The 20,484-nt window shown below is 42.1% G+C and overlaps 1 protein-coding gene across 3 annotated transcripts in view; it reads left to right on the forward strand.

The window, feature by feature from the left end:
* CAMSAP2 (calmodulin regulated spectrin associated protein family member 2) overlaps positions 1 to 20,484 on the forward strand; it is a 130,621-nt gene that overhangs the window by 64,169 nt on the left and 45,968 nt on the right. For 2 of the 3 annotated variants that reach the window (XM_056844155.1, XM_056844156.1), the window contains exons 4-5: positions 532 to 615; positions 16,134 to 16,275. In XM_056844155.1, the coding sequence (XP_056700133.1) occupies positions 532 to 615; positions 16,134 to 16,275 (226 nt within the window). Of the gene's footprint in view, positions 1 to 531; positions 616 to 12,352; positions 12,386 to 16,133; positions 16,276 to 20,484 lie in introns of all 3 variants that reach the window. The other variant, XM_056844158.1, reaches the window with a different exon arrangement.

Genomic DNA, 20,484 nt, shown 5'->3' on the forward strand with positions numbered 1-20,484 from the left:
TTCTCTGCCCGATATGAGTTACTGACAATAAGACCATGTCATCTGCCTATAGAAGGGCTGATACTTTCCTTGAGCCAAGGCGAGGGGGAAAGAGGTCAGCACCGGAGAGGCTTTTGGTGATATCATTAATACAAAGATTGAAAAGAAGGGGGGGCAAAACACAGCCCTGTTTCACCCCTCTAACTACAGCAGTGCTTTCTGTCAAGGAGCCTGAAATTCCAACTCTAATTTTGGAAGATAGATTACGATGAAGTTCCCTTATCAAAAGCAAAAGTCGTTTATCGATATTGGTTCTTGCCAGTTTAAGCCAAAGCCTATCTCTGAATCAAAGGCAGCAGCAAGATTGACAAAGGCTGCCTAAAGATGTTTGGTCTATACTCTTACCTTATAAAAGCTAATTGTGCTATATTGAAATCATCCATGATATATTGCATGATAAAATTACGTTAATGTATCACAATATTCCTTAAGTATGTGTCTCCTCGGCAAGAATAGCAGATTCTTTTAATGGGATTTTGTTTGTTGTCTTAGGTGAATGAACATTTAAAAGACATCATGGAGCAGGAACAAAAACTAAAAGAGCATCAGGGTGCTGAAACTCCGGGAGGTCAAAAGGTATGTGTAGGAACAAACACTAGTTTGACAAAGAACAACCTATACAAATACAGCTAAGGAATGCAGTATGTTAGTCTTCATTGTAAAATTGTTCTGTGATGCAGCCTTAACACCAGAATGTTATTATGTATTCTGACTTCTTTTGTGTGCCCAGGCCCCTGCATTGTGTGCCCAGGCCCCTGCATTGGTATTGGGGTTGATCTTTGGAATATTATGCTTTTGGTAAAGGGTAGCCACAGACACTGTGGATTCTCACTCCACTGAAAGCATGGATGTGTCCATATTTCCTTTTGCTTTATGTCTAGTAATGGTTTGACTGGGTGCTCCTTCCTACTGAGTGGAGTCTGTAGTATGTTAGCAAAATGTAGAGCTATCCTGTCAGTATTAGATGGCTGCCAAAAATCTGGGCACTGCTGAATTATAGACAAGGTACATTCTACTGAGGAGCTGTGTGATTTCCTTTGAACACACTGGCTTGTTGTGCATCACAGATACCCTAGATGTAATCAGTCAGTTTCAATAGTGACCTAAAAGCCAGTATGCATAGAGAATGATTCAAGCCAACAGCAGTAGTGTGGACTGCTGTTGCATCTAGAACTTGGTGCAGCCTGAGTGTGTTTTTCACCAACAGCTGCATGGAAGGGGTGACTTGGCCCAACAGGCAGTTTTTATTTTGAAATTACTGCAATCCATTATAGATTATTTAGCGCTAGTAAGCAAAATACCTTTTTGTTCTTGTTTTGTTAATGTAGTAATATATTTCAAATCTCTTTGTGGGGCCTGGGGTTCCCCTGTAGTTTCCTGGGGTCCCCCTGAGGCCTCTGATGGGCTCTTCAAGACCTCCTCAGGTTGAGCTGGGGGAGCCTCCTTAGCCTCAGATCAGTCAGGGGGAGTCCGAGCTCTCCTCCTCTATGGTTGCCAGGGTGCTTGCAAGTGCCCGAGCCTGGCAGCAGGCAGCCTCCTTCTTGGCCTCCACTCTCCTGGCTTTATAGAGCAGGGCCTGGCCTGGCCCCGCCCTGGCTCCTCCCCAGCTCTTCCCCTTCACCCCCCCAGGAGGCCATAAAAGGCCCTCCTTCTTCCCAAGCTCTTGTGCTTTAGAAAGCCCAGCACACGGCCTCCAGGCCTTGTGTCACCCCACCCATGGCCTGCTGCCTGTCAGCTGTTGGGCAGCATGCCCGGTGGGGGTGGGGTCAGGGCCAACAGCATGGGGTGTGGCCAGCAGGCATGCAAGTCCCTGTTGGCCCTTTGGGCTAGCCTAATCATCATCTCTTGGGGAAAGAGGCCTGCCTCCCGCGTTTCCACTGTGGACCACAGAGGTTCTAGAGGCTGCCCAGGATTTGGGCAGCGTGTCAGGAGGGCCTTCCTCTGCTCCTGTCTCCTCTCCTGCTGGTAAGTCTGGGGGGAGGAAAGTCCCCGCACACCAGGGAAGGCGGGCGCCACAGGACACGAACCCCTTTCCAGAGGCTTGGGGATGCCATCAGAGATCTGAAAGATTTGGAGATCTCAAAATTGGCGGTCGTGTGCTGGGCTCCGGGCCGGTGGTGGATGGTAAAGCTGAACGGAAGCAAAGACATGTACCACCTTAAGACCCGTGTGGTATATGATTTTATTCGGTTCCTCCACAAAAGGGGCCCATGGTCAGTCACTAGTGTAAAGGGGTTATTCACAAGGTAGTACTGAAGGGACCCCACTACTCACTTCACCATCAAGGCCTCCTTCTCGACTGTCGCGTAATTTCTTTCAGCTGTCTGTAACTTCCTGCTAAGGAACAGGAACAGGTGTTCGTGCCTGTCCATCTCTTGGGTCAGGACTGCCCCCAGCCCCACATCCAGCATGTCTGTATGGACTATGAACGGGCAGTCGAAATCAGGGTTCTTGATGACGGGCGATTCATGTAGGGCCTTGCACAGATCATGGAAGGCTGTCTCCCAGGCCAGCGTCCACTGGACCCGATTGGGTTCGACTTTGCAGAGGCAGTCTGTCAAGGGACTGGCCCAGCTGGCAAAGTGGGGTATGAATTTACCGTAATACCATCATCATCATCAAGTCTTTATTGCATTAGCAAAAAAAAAAAAAAACCCATGGCAACAGTACAGAACAGGGTGGAAACCCTACTAACCCTAGAAATTGTCTCAGTTGCTTCTTGGTCTGTGGGATCGGGGGATTCTAAAGCAAGGTGCTTTTCTCAGGCAGGGGCATAGCTGCCCCTTGCCCACTACATATCCCAGTTACCACAGCTCTCGGAACCCTAGGTGACTTTTGTTTGGGTTGGCGTTCAGTCCAGCTGCGTGGTGCCCACAACATGTTCGTCAGATGTTGCACATGAGTATCCCAATCGGCTAAAGATGACAATGTCAATGTAGGCCAGTGCGGATCCCTGACTTTGGGCCAGGGGCCAATCCATCAACCATTGGAACGTGGCTGCTGCCACATGCAGTCCAAAGGGCATGACTCTGAACTGGAAAAGGCCCTGTGGGTCACAAAAGCTGTCTTTTTTTGTCCTCTGCCAATACCCTTTTGTAAGGCCGAGGGCTGAGATGTAGTGAGCTGGTTGGTCAATTAATACATCTGTGCATTGGGAGGGCTTTCCTCCGCCCCCATCTCCTCTTCTCCTCTGGTAAGTCCGGGGGAGGGAGTTCCCATGCACCAGGGCAGGAGGGCGCCACAGGACACATTATAACATCAAAAAGGAGTCAGTGTGGGAAAGACTTGTGGGAAGTGACAGTTCCATAAAAGTTAGTCTCAAAATTGTTGCTCACTTTTCAGGTTCACCTGTTATTAAATCTGAATTAAATAATATATATTTAAATGCATCATAGCACAGGCAGTTACCATGTTGTTCCCAGAAAAAAGTGATACAAAATAGAACCATCTTACTGTCGTGGGTGTGCCAAGGTGTCTGTATTAATGGGCTTGTTGATCCAAGTGACTTATGTATAAACCATTATTCAGTCAACTGAAGTTACCTGTGCATCCAGGACATATTTTTCATCTAATCTGACATTGGAGAACAGATCTTCCCTTCTATATTGGACCCAAGTGTATATGCTTTTTTAAAAAGAACATCACTATCTACTCTCTGCATTTGATAAATTAGGCTCTTGTCTACAGAGGTTTCTTGTAATAAAATTGTTAGCTTTTAAGGTGTCGTAGGAGTATATACAAAATGTTGAGCAAACTTGAAAAATATTATTTTGCCTAATTTTTATTCGCAGTGTTTAGGTTATTCTGATTAATTACCCACTTTTGTTTAGAACAGGTAAAGGAAGTGAACAGGGAGGGTGCCTCAAAATGGGTGCTAAGGGAAGTCAGATGTGTAACCAAGTGGCCCTTACCTTCCCATCATTATCCAAGAAAGCTATTGTTAATGTTTATAATATAAAACAGTCTGATGGCTTACATACAGAACCAAAGTTAGGACAACTTTTAAACTGATTTGAAAACTTGATATCAGATAAATTATACTCGTATTGGGAAGTTATGTGCCAAATGGAGGTATTTAAAGTGGTATGTATGGCATCCATGCTTTGTATTTACTGAAGGAAACACTAATGTTTCACCAGTGTGTATGCAATAACCAGGTTTCCTATGTGGGACTACTCTCTGCCAGTAGAAATGTTGAAGCAATTATTCCAACTTCTCCCATACAGTGTCTTATTTACTTTAATAATAGTCTGTCTTGTTCTCTTGGCTCTATTCTTTGTTATTGTAGCATCCCATTTGTACTAGAAGTCTCTTCTTCAGATACTCCTGAAGCAATATCTTTTTATTAAGCTGATCAGCAATTTTCAAGTGGCCATTTTGCTGCTAGGATCAAAAACCAGTCACTCAGGAGAAAGAAAGGTTCTCTTTCCATCTTACTCCATTTATTTCTTGTAATTTATGGTTAATAAACATACCATGTGCTCTGTTATTTTGCTGTCTCCTAAATTGTGCCTTTCAGAGCTGTTAGCTGTCACAGTGATGTTTCCTGAAATTGCTGACTTACCCATATAATTGCGGCTGTCATGACGACTTGGGTAACCCTCTTTGCCCTACTCTCCCCACCCCACGCACTGCATTTGTTTTCCCTCTGTGTGTAAGGCTACCAAATTATTTGCATCACTGGTGACTGTAATTAACTGACTCAGAACTGGGTCAGATTAAGGAAGTCTAGTGCACTAAGTCACAACAGTTCAGAGATTCACATCTCAGCTCTGATGTGTGATTGGAGAACCAAATCACAACTACTAACCTTCACTTGGAGGGTTAGTTCTTTTTTTCTCCAGGGGAGCAGGTATCTCTCCATTAAAACATGTAAGGACAGTTCTACTTATGCATAGCATCTTAAGCTGTGTCTGTGTTGTCAGTGTCCCCTGAAGGGATGTCTCTGCTGGCAGTTGGTAATTATCGAATAATTGTCAGAAGGCTGTATGTGGGGGCCTTCTGTGTCATTTGTCAGTTATTTCTCCCCTCGTATTCCGGCTGCAGAAATTGTTGGGAGGGGAGACTTTAGTGGTTCCTGCATTTGGGAATTAACAGAGCACAATCCAGTAGCAGGAGCTGCACCAGTTTTCTGTTTAGCCCATGGGACTGGGACTGCTTAACAAGGAAAATATCCAAACATGTGGCTGAGCCTCCCAGGAAGATGCTGGAAATACCCTCTTCATTGTTTCCCTTTTCAAGAGGCCACTGCCAGTTTCAGTGTAGGTAAACTTCGTGAGTTCTGTAAACTTGTATTCATATACTGCATTTGAAACCAAGTTTCTGTTAGACACTTGTGGCTATAAAGGCCTGGACTTTTTGTAAGCACTGGCAACCGAACTACCATAGCCTCTAACTGACTCACTGGTGTCTGTTGCTAGATCTTCCTTAGGAGTGCCCTTTCTCTTTGGAGTTCACAAAGTTCACTCTTTGGAGTGAAGTAGGACGGAATGGGAGCTTAGTTGTGGATGCTCTCTGATTCCAGCTGGCACATGTTTGCCAGACCGTAGCCAGATTTCTCCTGTCCTCTTATTATCCTCATATTTAAATCTGTGGCTCATCACCTGACTTCTTTACTCTTGATAAATTGTAGCACCAGTCAGCACATGGCTTCGATTAGCATATGGAAATCTAATAAATCAAGGGCCTGTTATTTCCACTGCTGGCTTCATTATTTTCAGTTATCCATTCCAGGCTGGAATTCCCTGCTGTAATGTGGGTTTCTTTTCATCTTCCTTAGCTGGAAATTCAGAACCCTGTACCACAGTGCACAATTTCATACTTCGTTACAGGTTCATTTTGAGATGCCAGTTCACCTACAATGCAAGAATTTAGACATCTCAGCCTTTAAAGTATATAACACTTTAAAAGCAGGGAAAAAAGAATATCATAGAATTAGGTGTATTTTCCTGATGAGGAGGTGGGTGCAAGATCCAAGCTGGCATGGGTGAGAAAAACTACTCAGTAGTACTAATTATTAATTCACCGATGCGTCATTATATTGGGCATTACTGGCATTATCTTAATTTCTGTCATGGAAACCAGATATTCAGAAATGTGAACTTTAATGTTCTGTATCCTGAAATATTTTAATTTTAATTTTTAGTAACAATGGGTTCGATACAGCCAGCTTTCTCTTTCACTTCCCAATTTTCCTCCTTACTGTAAATTCCAACCCATAGGGCTTTTTGTACTCACAGTTCCCCTGATCTCCAATGTAGTTTTTTGGGGTTGGTCAAAGGGAACCACTGCTTCCTTTTTCACCAGCAGAAAACATAGTTGGATCCAGCCCAACACTTTGTTGCAAATTCAGAAATAATGATATCTGATATTATTTTAAAGTATACATAATTGGGGAGGGGCTGTGGCTCAGTGGTAGAGCATCTGCTTGGCATGCAGAAGGTCCCAGATTCAATCCCCGGCTTCTCCAGTTAAAGGGACTAGGCAAGTAGGTGATGTGAAAGACCTCCACCTGAGACCCTGGAGAGCCGCTGCCAGTCTGAGTAGACAATACTGACTTTGATGGACCAAGGGTCTGATTCAGTATAAGGCAGCTTCATGTGTTCATGCGTTCAGTTATAAGTAAGCAAAATGTAAACCAGAAGTAATGCTCAGTGTAATAGTATGTTAACATAAATTATCCCTTAATGTCTTGTCTAGTGCAATCTTCATCTAAATTGAACTCATTATGTGAATTCCTGGTGAATTCCATCATGGCTGAGCCTGAGCTGAAACCCAAGAATGTCTTGGCTCCCATCTGGTCTCTGCCATTGAGCTTACCAGGTAGTCTAAGCAAATCACAGTGTCTCAGGCTCAGGCTGCCTTCTGCAATATGAAGGTAATAATACGGGTTCATCTTACAAGGAGTTGTAAGCAGGCAGTAAGGTATATGTGAAGTGCTTTGTGTACCTCTGAAATCCTCCATACTGAACTAATCATGCAACCATTTAGGTTTAGTTCACAGCCTTGTAGCAAGCCAGATCTAATGTCAGGCAGTAGATGTTCCCAGCCAGATCAATATAGAGTGGCTGCTAGGATGTAAAAACATTAAAGTGCTATTCCTACAGCCCCCAAATAACAGGTTGCCAGGTTTTGGATCTGGGACCTGATAGACTCAGGTTCAAATCCTCACTTGCCATGAAAAGCACTGGATGACCTTGGGCCAGTCACATTCTCTCATTCGCTTTCAGCCTAATCTACCTCACAGGGTTGGTGTGAGCATAAAATAGAGGAAGAGACATAATCGTTTACCCTGCCCTGAGTTGTTTGGTGAAAAGCAGAATAAAAATGTACTAAATGAATAAAATACATAACTGCCTTATAACATTTCGGGAGCTAAACGCGTTAGGATTAAGCAAGTTTACCCTCACTGTGGAGACATTAAAATGCAGTTGGATTTGCACTACTGTTTGGTTTTATATGGCAGCCCCTTGGAGGAATTGATGGAGGGTGGTGAGCCTGGGCTGCATTTGTCTCGTTGCCCTCCCCATGGGAGACGGCTAATAAAGCCCCATTTCCTTAGCCACTGTTCTTTCCACTTGCTTCTGTATGATGACTGGTTAGCAAGCTGATTCTTGCAGGGATGCGAGGGACAAAGGAGCAAATTTAGGCCTGGGTTTTGGCATCTGGTTACTGACCTTTAATCAAGTCCCCAATGAACTTAGTCTTTTCTCAGTTTCACATAAGTTGAATCTGTCTGGAAATAGTTCAGATTTCAAGAACTGCTTATGTGCTTATATGCTTCATATCAAAATACGTGCTGACACTTAAAATTAAAAGTTCTACCTGCATCCTCTTTTGCAATAACAAAGGTCTGATATAGGCAAGAAGATGCTTTAATATCTGTAAGTTTATGGCTTTTGAGTGGCTTTGTTTCAGTAATGTAAATCTGAGCACTGTATCAACTTGGGACTACCTTTTGAAGCGTCAGCTAGTTCAGAAAACAGTGGCCAGGGTATTTTATAGGCACTAGCTGCAGTGACCAAATCAATTCCATCCTGTGCCAATTACATTGTCTGCCAGTGTGCTTCCAGGCCCAATAGAAAGTGCTGGTGGTTTACATTTAAGGCCCTGAATGGCTTAGGTCAAAGGCACCTGATGGACTGCCTGTAGTCATGTAGACCAGCTTGTGACCAGATGTTGGCTGGAGAACCAGGAACCTATATGAGGGCTTTCTCGGCAGCCAGCTGTGATCTTTGGAACTCACTTCCTCTAGTGTTGCAGATGGTTATTTCCTTTGGCATTATCTGAAGACTTCCCATTAACTTCCCAGTCCCCATTAAGAATCTCTGAATTAGAGCATGTTCCTCTGTACATAAAAAACATTGTAATATAAAACAAAAATATTATTTAGCATGTATTAAGTCCTTTGGAGTGTTCAAATACCCTGTGAAGTAGGTCAGTGTTGTTATCCGTATTGTATAGACTGGGAAATAAGACTGTGCATTGCCTAAAGCAACTTGGGGAGACATCGTAAGCAGATCTGCTTTGAAATAAGTCCCATTTTATTCATTAGAACACTCAGGAAAGTGTTCTCAGGATTGCAGCTTTAGTGACTTAATGACAGAGGTAAAATTCAAACCAAATGGATAAAGTAGAGGAGAGGAGAATGGTGTAAACTGCTTTGGATCTCCACTGGGGAGAAAGGCAGGATATAAATGAAGTAAATAAATAAACCGAGGACATGATGATTCATAGCTTAGCTGCTATGCTAAACCAGCTCTCAAAAGGTGCCCAGTACTCTTGTGCAATGCATAAGACATGAAGCATGAAAAGTACATATCACCTGGGTATGCATATTGATGCAGTCAATCATCATCATATTTGTCTCTTGATTTTCTGCTTAAAAGGCCCCAAAGTGATGCAGTCAGCCACAGCCAAAACTAAATAGTTGACCAAAACAGCATTAAATGGAGTACCTAATGAATGTAGCGCCTGCAGAATGCTGCAGGGAATATCATAACACAAAATACCCGAGAGACCAAAAAGGTAATCATTCTTTATCCAAATTATAATGACAGGATGACCTCATTTGTGAGTTGCAACCCATTAAAAAAAAGAAATTTAAAATATAAAAGAAGGAAAATGCCCCCATTGAAAACAGCCAAAAAAAGGTGGCGTAGCAACACCACAGCGCAAAGGGGCATTCCCAGGCTAGGAAGCTGCCTAAAGGCAGCTCTGCCCCCAGGATCGCCCCCTTTCCAGGAATTCCCTGCCAGCATGGCTGTGCTAGCAGTGGGGCCCAGCACAGCTCCACAGCTCCCTGACATTGGCATGGTTGCCCCTGGGACAGCATAAGTGCCCCTTATCTCAGGTTAAAGGGGCACTTACACTGGTGCAGGGTCATGTCAGCTCCTAAATAACTTTGGGGGCCCCTTCAGGATTGCAGCCTTTGTCTCAAATCTATGTTGGTATTATTGAATGATCCCTTTGTAGTACTTGTAGGGGCATTTTTCACGGTAGATTTTGCTTCTGTTTTGCCACGGACTAAAAAAACACGATTTAAATGTTTTTTTCATGGCCGTGATTTATCCCCGTCAATTATTTGTAGTTTTGGTTTTTCATGGGAACAAAGCATGCTGTATTTGACAATGGTTTGGTCTGTCCCTTTTGCAGGAGGCCTCCCCTTCCAACAGGCTCATTGTTTATGCCTGCCCCCAGCTCCGCCCCAACTCCGCCCAGCAGATTATCTCGTGTGGTTCACCAGCCCCAGCGCAAAAAACAAGCACCAATCCCTCTGGTCTCCTCCATTTTTCTTCCACCCTTGCTTTGTTCTGCTTTTGGAACAGTCAGATTCCAAATTGGTGGGGGGGCAAGGCAGCGCTTTCCTCAAAGCTTCCCTCTATTTTCTATAGGTGTGGAACCCATTGCCCTTTAATGATAGACAGGATTGGGGGAGCAGGGAATCCATGTGCCCAGAGAAGTGTTTAGCTGAAAGTGGGAATGAGGGGGAGAGGAAAGAAGGCCCCTGGATTGCGTGCTGGCCATGATCCAGCCACATTGCATCGTGAGAGACAGGAGGGCTCCTAGCTTGCGCACCAGCCCCGATGCAGCCAGTGTGCATGGTGGGGGGGGGGAGAGGAAAGAAGGCCCCTGGATTGCGCGCCGGCCATGATCCGGCCACAGTGCATCGAGAGAGAGGAGGGAGATAAGAGCAGGCTGGTCGCCCCTCTTCAGAAGAGTGATGGGAGGGAGTTTCGCCTTGGGTTTTCCGCTCTCAGGATGCACATTTTTCCCATCCGATTTCTCAAAAATCCCCCCCTCCCCTCTGGGGCAGAGGGGCCAACAGCCCCTTCCCTTGAACATCCCTCCCCACGGGTCCAGCTGCCCTAGACTGAGCTGCCACCACCACCACCCCCAGCGCGCGAGGAGCACATGGCGTAGCCCCGCCGGTCTCCCCCTGGAGCCGTCCGTCCGACGTCCCCCTGGGCTTGGAGGTGTGGGCCCAGCTCCAAGGCCCGTCCCGGGCGAGGGGCGGGGAAGGCGTACGGGGACGGAGGGAGAGAAGTGCCAGGATTCTAGGCAGGCAGGCAGCCAGCCAAAGGGGCGATATTCTTGTCCGAGCACAAAACTCCCCCAGCCAATCACCGTTCTTGGGGGAGGAGAAAGGAGACTCCCGGGGAGCGAAGCAAACATTTTTTCATGGGCATCCGTGCAACAAAACACCCGTCCACAGGAAAGATCGTCTCAAAAGTGGTTTGGATTGCCTCTCTTTTAACCCGGCTTATTTTGCTCAGGGGGGAGAAACACGGATCGGCAGTGAATAACCAAAATTTGACTCCGACGCAAATCAGCGTCGAAACAGCAGCAAATCTCCGTGAAGAATACCCCATAGTAAAGTCATGGTTATATGAAGTTAAGCTCTAAACTTTACATGGTGAACTAGGATTCTGAATGCAGCTGTGGTATAATACTTTTTATTAGGACCAACTAATGAACCTGCTTGGCTACTTACAATAATTGTCTTGATTTTGAGCATTTGTTCTCCTTATAAAAACTGCCATGTCTTAGACATTTAAGAATGCAGAGATTCCTTAACACATTGTTAAAATCTTTTATCTGGCAGTAGAGGGAGTCCATGTTAACTGCTCAAAATGATGGATAAAAGGTCTCACCGTTACTTATTTTCCATCAGTGATCACATTAATTCCAGTTCAGTTCATTGCGTATAAAAAGTCACAATCTGACCTTTGTCCAAACCCCTTTTAAGTCATGAATAAATTTCTGTTGTCTTCTGCCAGATCCAACATGGAATCTTCAGCTGAATTTATTTTTAACAGCAAAAAAAACGGAGGAAGGGGGAGAGAGAATTTTGCTACTTGAATGCAATGCATTGATCTTTTCCCACATATAGAGCCCCTGAAAAACCACCCTTTCCTTTGTAGCTAGTTTTTTTGGGTGGGGGCTGCATTTAGGGGAACTGGTGACGACACACATCGCTCTCATGAGCAGAATCTGTTGATCCATGCCCATTGGTCTTAAAGGTCATTTATTTGGAGCCTTTTGATCACAAATCATAGCGGTGCACACTATTCATAAACACATCCAAATGTCCTTCAAGTTTTCCTCTCAGAAGCAGTCTCTGTAGAATCCCCTGAACTGCATTTTAAGCTTCGCAGAGTTCACAGGGCAATTCAAAAGGCTGTGAAATTGCTTTAAAGGAGAAAAGAAGAGGCAAAAAAATTTAACACAAACACTATTCTTTGTATTTCAAACCATTGCCGGAATGAATTTTGCATTTTTGTCATAACCACAGCAGTCCAGTGAAAAACTTCACTTTTTAGAAAATATATTTATATTTTGAAATATTCAGAATTGTATAAATATGTTTATATTTTGCAAATATATTTATATTTTGAACTTTAAAAGTAGGTCTCTGTTTGTGTTGGAGGTTAACATTGCATGTTTCCAAATCGCTATGCAGTTCTATATAGAATTGTTTCTACATAATCACTATGGTAATTATGTACCCATGATTAAAAATGCCATATTAGTGATACAACTAAACTGATTTATGTGATAATTATTCTGTTAAATTTTGAAGTACAAAAAGTAAATCATTGTTTTGGCAAATGTCTTTTTATTACCTGTTGTGATGAAATGCAATGTTGGTATTGATCATCAGGTGCTATTAAATGTTGTCATGTTTGTGCAAAACTGAGAATGTTAAGTTAAATGTGATTATGGAATTGTAGAGTTTTGTCTTTTAGAGTTTTCACATTTCCTTTGCTCTTTGCTTTATTTTTTTCTTTTTTTCCTGCTGCTTCCTCTGAAGTCTCCTTCCAAATGGTTTTGGAAACTGGTTCCTGTAAGTTTGCCCAACTGCTTCCCTTTGATACACTAGTTTAATTTTATGGATGGCGCTGTCCATGTCATGCTGGTCTAATTATTCATTTCATCTGTATCTGTTGGAAATTTTATAGTAGATTCTATCCAAAAGGGCAGCACCAGTAAACTTTCACAGTAATATGAGAACACTATGGAAAGCATTGTGATTAACTGGAGACTAACAGTGCATTCCTAAGGAGAGTTAGGAATGCATATATTTTACAGTGTGGCTTCCAATCCTTTTTTTTACCTCAAGGTATCATCCGTACATAATAACAGGTTTGTTTGTAAAATTCTGTGCAATGCAAACAAAAAACCTTGAGCATAACTTGTTTAAAAAATTGGCCCTTTAGAAATGGTTATTTTTAGCTGACTATGATGTCTTCTTAAACGTTTGGTCCCATGGCCTAGCAGAAGTGACCCAATCTGTTCCATTCTTTAAAAATATGTTAACTGAAATTTGCATATCACATCAGTTTTACTATTTATGAACAATTTATCAGTTTAAATTCTTTAAGAAACCTGTGTGTCTTTAGCGCTGCTAAACATGTGTTACACCCTGAAGTTGCTGGCCATTGGAAAGTGTGCTGTCAGACTTGCTTATATATTTATACGTATGTATTGTAGGTAACTTTTGCACTCCAGACACATAGCTTGCATATGCCGCTTATCTGTTAGGAAGTGAGTGCATAGATGGGAGAAGGGATCAGTAGTGTATAGGCTAATGGAGCATCCTGGAATTTATGCAGCATAGAGCATGGCAGCTCTCCCCAAGTTAAGTTTCCTGATAATTTTTTAATTAAAAAATCAAACTTCTAAGAGGATCATGTTGTTGGAAGCCTGAAAAAACATGAGTTCCCAAATTGGGAGCGAGCTTGCTAAACCTTTTTGTTTTCCCATCACCAGAGACCATATTTCCCTGTCTACAATAATTTCTTTTACTCCTCATTTAGGTAGGGTTGAAGGGCTTCTCTCCCACCCCCTGTGCTTCAGAGTGCATCTGATTATTCATCAGCAGCATCTTTTCCTATGGCAGCTGGTTGCCTCTCCACATTGAGTGCCTATTATAAACAAATAATAGACCTATGCACTATATGGTTTTCTCGTCACAAATTCCTTTAGTGGGGGAGGGGGGATTGTTTGACCTTTGCTGATAAGTGAGTTACAGTAAAAATCAAGCATAACAATGGTCATTCGCTTGTTTTGAATCTTGTTCCCTCTTTAAATCAGACAGCATGTTATGTAAGATAGCATGGCACACAGATACTCTAATCCAAGCCCATTGAAGACAATGGGCTTATACTGGAGTAACTTTGCATAAGACTACAATGTGGATCTCACAATATTTTTCATAAAGGCTTCTGAGCAGACATAGGGTAAGTTCATATTAGATCAGAATTATGTTACAGGGGAAACAATCTTTCCCTCTAGTGTTCCTTGGTTAATATTACCCTCATGCCAAATCTGCTGTTGTCAGTGTTGCATTGTACTGTTATTGGGTTCCCAGTTAAAAATTGCTTCAGAAGAGTGATTTCTGTTCGAGGAAATGGTGCCAGGGATATATAACCATGGCTGCAGTCGGTCTTCCCCTCTCTGTGGCTGCTTTTGAAGCCTTAACAAATATGGTTCTCTCATGAACAGTTTGGCCCTTTTTCACCCCCTTCTATAGTTGTGCCTTTTCTGTATCATTCAGATTTATTGCTCAACCTATATCAAAATACTTTAGATATGTTCAATTAGATTTATTTTGGCTGATATTGTATGACCATTTCTAACTCTAGTATTACCAGAGCAATCAAAAAATCCCACTCATCTCATGGTTTAACTCAGATCCTCAAAAGCTCAGCAAAGGTGGTTCACAAGCACATTTTGGATGCATTGCAACATTGTGCTACCTCAGAAATGCACATGGAGGCATGTTTAAATGTAATTGCACATTAAAAATTCCCTTTGTGTGCAAAACTAACATTGGGGAGGGGGATGTGCTAACCCTGCAATTCTAAGAACTAAACATAGGAAAAGTTCAGTTTTCAAGTAAGGGATTTCCCCATATGGGTAGCTGAGGTATACTGCTGTCCAGCAGGACTGCGCTGAATGCCCTGATATTTGTTTGGATTAACTCTTACAATGCATCTAAAAACAATGGCTTAGGCTCCACTCCTGAAGAGACCCATGGTTATGGAGAGCCATTAATAATGGCTCCTTGTATGCTGACTTGGCACACAGATGATATTTGTTTTCAGAAGTTTGGGAAGAGCTAATATATAACAATAAATTCCTCTTTCTTGGTGACCCTGCTCTCTCAATGACTTATCTACATCTTTGTTGATTTGCATATGATTCTCAACTCAGAGTATGTAATACGCAGCTCCACTTGTCACATGGAATTTCCAATAAATGGAGAGTTAATAAACGGTGCTGGATGGTGTTGGAGGAAACTCTTCACATTATCAGGCTTTCATATGACAAGTGCTGCTATACATAAGAGCTCTGGCATGGAGAGTCACCAGCTAGAAGCACCAAGGTCATAGATAAGGTAATGTGTATATCAGTCTTTCTTTACAATGCTAGACCTAAATACTAATTTCCTAGATGTGGGAATATTAAACTTCCATAATTATATTTCATCTATACACAATGAATTTGGGGGGGATTAAAGTAACAGAATAAGTTCTATTTATTAGGGCAGCTACACAAATGTTGGGAAATGGCAGCTCGACAGATTTTTTCCAACATTAATATAACAATAGGTGGTTTTAATCTGGTAGAATAAAATTTGAGAGATTAACAATTTGGAGGGAAATCTTGTAAAGCATATTTCAGTGCAACACAATAAATGGGTGAAAGAAAGAATAGTAGAGTGATGAAGTAGGGTGGCAGAAGCATGCTTCCGCCTTGAATAGCAATCTCCGAGAAGGTCTTCATTTTTAAAAAAATTGGTTGCACTTGGTGAAAGTCTCAGGCACTTGAAAAAGTTCTGAAACTGAGAAGCGAGATTGCTAGACATTAGACTTCCCATTTTCCCACTGAAGGCAGGAGTTCTGCAGTTTTACCCTGGAAGTTCCAGTGATTCCTAGAGAGGCATGATGTCATTTTCAGAGTTTCCACATAAGTGACATCATGCCGTTGCCAGCCAGCACCCCCATGACCATCCTCCCCCTCCCGATCTTCTTCATTAGTAATGAGTGTTATTGCAAGCTATGCTTTCAGCCTGTAGTGATTTTATGAAAGAACATGAGCTGTCAAATTTTATTATTCCATGTGCTGAACTAATATTGAAAGGCTGGTATTTCCTTAACTCTGAATTTAGTAAAAAGTTGATTGCTAGTACAGCTTCTCAAGAGGTGTTAGAAACTGTCACTCTTTTTCCTTTTATAAAATCTTGCTAAATGAGAGCAGCTAAATAATCTGTCTGCATTAATCAGTTCCTGAATATTTGTATTTTGTTGCTCTGTCTTCAGAATACTATGGGAATGTTTATTCTGGAATAATTTAAACACAGTATGCTTATGACTGCTAAAAACAGACAACTCTGAATGGAATTAGCATTCCTCTAAAATTCCTCTTTTCACTTAACATAAATGCTAAGACTACAAAAAAGTTAGATAATTATGTCTGATTTGGAAACAATTTTTTGTGTGTGCTTATTGAATCTGCAGTATGAAACCTGCTTTCACATGTGTTTCTGGTCGTAGGTCAATTTTATTTTTCTTCTTTTTGCATGATAGGCTCGTTATAGGAAGGAGCAAACTCTGCTTAAGCAGCTGCCCTGCATTCCATTGGTGGAAAATCTGCTGAAGGATGGTACAGATGGTTGTGCTTTAGCTGCCCTGATCCATTTTTACTGCCCGGATATAGTCAGATTGGAGGGTGAGATGGATACTTTTAAAAATTTTGCTGTAGCAAGTGCTGGTAGTAGCTGCAGTGTATTAGAATGATGTAAGAAAAAGTGACATTAGAGTTGCCCTACTTGGTGTAGCCATGAAAAGAAAAAGAAATCGACTTATTTAAAGGCAGTCTTGTAAAGAAATCCTGTTGCTAGTGCCAATAAATGAGTGGAATCTATGAGCACAAATTACATGGTTTCAACTGTCTGGTGTATCAACGAACCTATTACAGAAGATGGAGTCCTGGGAACTTAAAAAGAAGTTTGTAATTACCCTAGTTAGCACAAAATTGAGAAAATGTAGACAATTTCTGCTAACTGTTGGAGGAGTTGGGGGTAGCAAGGGAGGTGCATCATCTTGATTTAGCGTGGTTTGCAACAGTCTACTTGTACACACGCGCACACGTGTATGTCCTTTCCTTGGTTTAACTAAAAAAAAAATTTAAAAAGCAAAAACTCATGTGACATGAATAAAGCATAACTATTAATAAATGTTATGGGCTGAATATTTTAAAACCTGTATTGTTCATTAATACTGAATTCAGTCATTACTAAATTGGAGCTTTCTGCTAGCAAATTTCCAGGCTAGATTTCTGCTGTTTCCTATAAATAATAGTCAGAACTTTAAGCAAGGAAGTCCTTGGTTCAAAAGTCACTTCAGCCATGAATTCCTGCACTAATGTGTGTGAAATACTGTGAATATTCAGGAACAATGCTACATAATACATTATACAAATATTATTATTATTATTATTATTATTATTATTATTATTATTATTATTTTACTAGAAACCAATGGCGAGTCAGTGAGTGTTACAACATCCCAAACGGCATTCATTTTCCATACTCGTTGCTTTAGCTCATGGGCTAAATAATAAATGAATAAATAAATATTTATTTAATATTGGTTACACAACAGCTTCTTTATTTGTTACTGTCACAGATCATTGCCCATGGGCACAGTTAATATTCCAGTAAATGTAAAGTATGTTGTCTTCCATTCAACTCCTTATGAGTTGTTAATGAGCTAATTCAAGTTGCATAATTGTTTTATGTTCAGTTTTATGGCTGTTTCAAATTATCGTGTCCTTTCCTCCATTGTCTTAGTTCTTAATGTGATCTCTGCTGTGGCCTTTAAAGCTCGTAAAATAGTTTACCAGTAGCTTTCAGGGATTAGTAATGCAATTCCTAAAATGGATATTTTAATTTAGGTGGGTTCTTAAAAATCTTTTGACTACTAAAACCGTGAATATTTGATAAGAGTAACTTGAAGTGCTTCTATCATGAATTAATCTTTTTCAATTTAGCTGACCATATGAGCATTTAAAACATCATTATGAAGAAGTAGAGTAATTAAATCAAATAACTGTTGCACCTGATATATATTATTGAATGTCGAAATAATGAATATACCTAGAGGCAGATGGGCTAATGTAGCCAGTTTCAGAGTGCTCCAGGTGACCTTGGGGGTTCCTTAAAACCATATTAGATGGTTGGGGGGAAGGTTGATGCAAAGATTTGTAATGGTGGACTAGCTTCTCTTGAAGAGAGCTGACCTGCTGGTACTGCTCTTCCCTTATAATATGAAACTGCAGGGGAGTGTTATTGGTATGTTCTAGAATGCATACTCTTCAGCTACCTCACTTTCCCCCCCCCCTCCTTCCAAGGAGCTCAGGGCAATATACGTGGTTCTTCCCGTATTTTAATCCTCACCAGCTTTATATAGGATTGCCAAGTCTGGCTTGGGAAATTCTTGGAGATTTGGAGTCAATGTCTAGGGAGAGCAGAGTTTGGAGTGCTTCCCTTACTGAAGTGCAGTCTGCTTCCCTGCCTCTTTTAGTTGCCACAAACAGTGCTGCCAACCTGGATCACACTGGTGGATCCACATCCAATTACATTCCCATTTGGTAACTAAAGCCGACTAGCATGATTATTATCCCTGAAACCATTAATCTTAGGGTTCAGAAGGACAATGTTTATAAAATAAAATGAATAAAAAGAAACTTTATTTTTGTAACATACAGAGTTCAGATCATTCAATTGCCTCTTTCAGCCTCCAGCCCAATACTTAAAAAATGTAAATCAGTCCTAATCCTATCTACCTCGCTTGACAAATCTTACCTGCCTAGAGTAGCTTTACCTAAAAAGATTTTAAACGAAAACTATCCTCCTGTATTAACCTCTCCCCAATATGTATATCCCCCCCAATAATATCCTGTCATCCAGTCAGAACACTTCACTCCCAGTTCTCTCTCATTGGTTCTTCCTCTCATTTTGTCACTAGGTCACTCTACTTCACACCACACACTTTCCTCCTTCCCAGCCAACATCCTTGTGTATAAAGTTCTTGACAGGTGGTTTAAAACATAAGTACAACATTTTTGGCACTATCTGCCAATTTTATATGCATTACATCACAGAGGGAGCTCAGCAGGGATTTGATACCATATAATCTGCCCCCCCCCCCCGCACAGCTGTCATTTCTTCTAGGGCAGTGGTTCCCAACCTTTTTTTGGCCATGCCCCACCTAAGCATCTCTAAAACCCTGCTGCCCCCCCCCCCGTGACATATAATTCTTATTCAAAAAGTGAACTATTCACGTGGTTGAAGTCTAAAAGGCCATTAACCTGGTCTAAACAAGCTTGCAAAGAACATGGCATCCATGAAAGAGAAAAATAAAAGAACGAAAGGACAGTTGAAGTAATTAAAAAGGTAAAGGTCCCCTGTGCAAGCACCGGGTCATTCCTGACCCATGGGGTGACGTCACATCCTGACGTTTCCTAGGCAGACTTTGTTTACAGGGTGGTTTGCCAGTGCCTTCCCCAGTCGTCTTCCCTTTACCCCCAGCAAGCTGGGTACTCATTTGACCGACCTCAGAAGGATGGAAGACTGAGTCAACCTTGAGCCGGCTACCTGAAACCGACTTCCATTGGGATCGAACTCAGGTCGTGAGCAGAGCTTTTGACTACAGTACTGCAGCTTACCACTCTGCGCCACGGGGCATAAAAGTACCTAACAAATTCAAAATACAATTTGAGCTCACCTCAAGATAAGTAGACTAAAGTTAGTGAGATCCTTGTGCTTGATGCCTCCTGCAGAGAGATTTTATATTAGGCACCAATTTAGTCAGCTTCAGTCTCAAGTCTCCATGTTTAGTGATATCCAGTCGATTTCTTTTCTTCAGTAGCAAATCATTTACAGCAGTAAAGCCACATTCAACTAAATAGGAAGATGGGAACGGTAACAACAGTTTTCTTGCAAAGTTGGTTGAATTTGGGTATTTAGTTTCTGTCTCATCACAAAGCCATGCCATCTCTCCTTTTATATTGAATAAAGTGGCCAACCAGGTGCCTCTAGGAAGCCCACAAGCAAGACAACTGCAGCAGCACCATCCTGCCTGTGTTCTACAGCACCTAATATATTCAGCATGCTGCTATGATCCTGGAGAGAATATGTATGCATCATAACTAGTATCCATTTTAACTAGTAGCCATGAATACCCCTCTCCTCCATGAACATGTTCACTCCCCTCTTAAAGCCTTCCAAGTTTGCAGCCATCACCACATGCTGGGGCAGGGAGTTCCAGAATTTAACTATGCGTTGTGTGAAAAAATACTTCATTTTATCAGTTTTTAATCTTTCACCCTCCAGCTTTAGCAGGTGATCCCGCGTTCTTGTATTATGAGAGAGGGAGAAAAGCTTCTCCCTGTCCATTCTCTCCAAACCATGCATAATTTTATAGACCTCTATCATGTCTCCCCTTAACCGCCTTCTTTCCAAGCTAAACAACCCTTTTAACCTCTCCTCATAGGGCAGTTGCTCTAATCCCCTAATCATTTTGGTTGCTCTTTTCTGCACCTTCTCAAGCTCTGTAATATCCATTTATAAGTGTGGTGACCAGAACTGTACACAGTATTCCAAGTGTGGTCTCACCATAGATTTGTACAAGGGCTCGCCTGACGCTGTCCAAACAGCAAAGTCTCTACCTGGGACTTCAGTCCTGCAGCAGGAATCCCTGAAGTTCTCTGCTCCACTTCTTGGTCCCCCTTTTCCAGCTTTCCAGCAGCCTGTTTCTCCTCCTTGGCCTGTTCTTCCTGCTAGCCTGCTCCAGCCTAGGCCCACCAACTTTATTTTTCCTCCTCCCTCCTTCCCTCAGGAAAAAGGAAGGCCAGCCTCTCCAGAGCAAGGGCTGC

This window comes from Euleptes europaea, chromosome 2, assembly GCF_029931775.1.
Source record: "Euleptes europaea isolate rEulEur1 chromosome 2, rEulEur1.hap1, whole genome shotgun sequence".
Taxonomy (NCBI): domain Eukaryota; kingdom Metazoa; phylum Chordata; class Lepidosauria; order Squamata; family Sphaerodactylidae; genus Euleptes; species Euleptes europaea.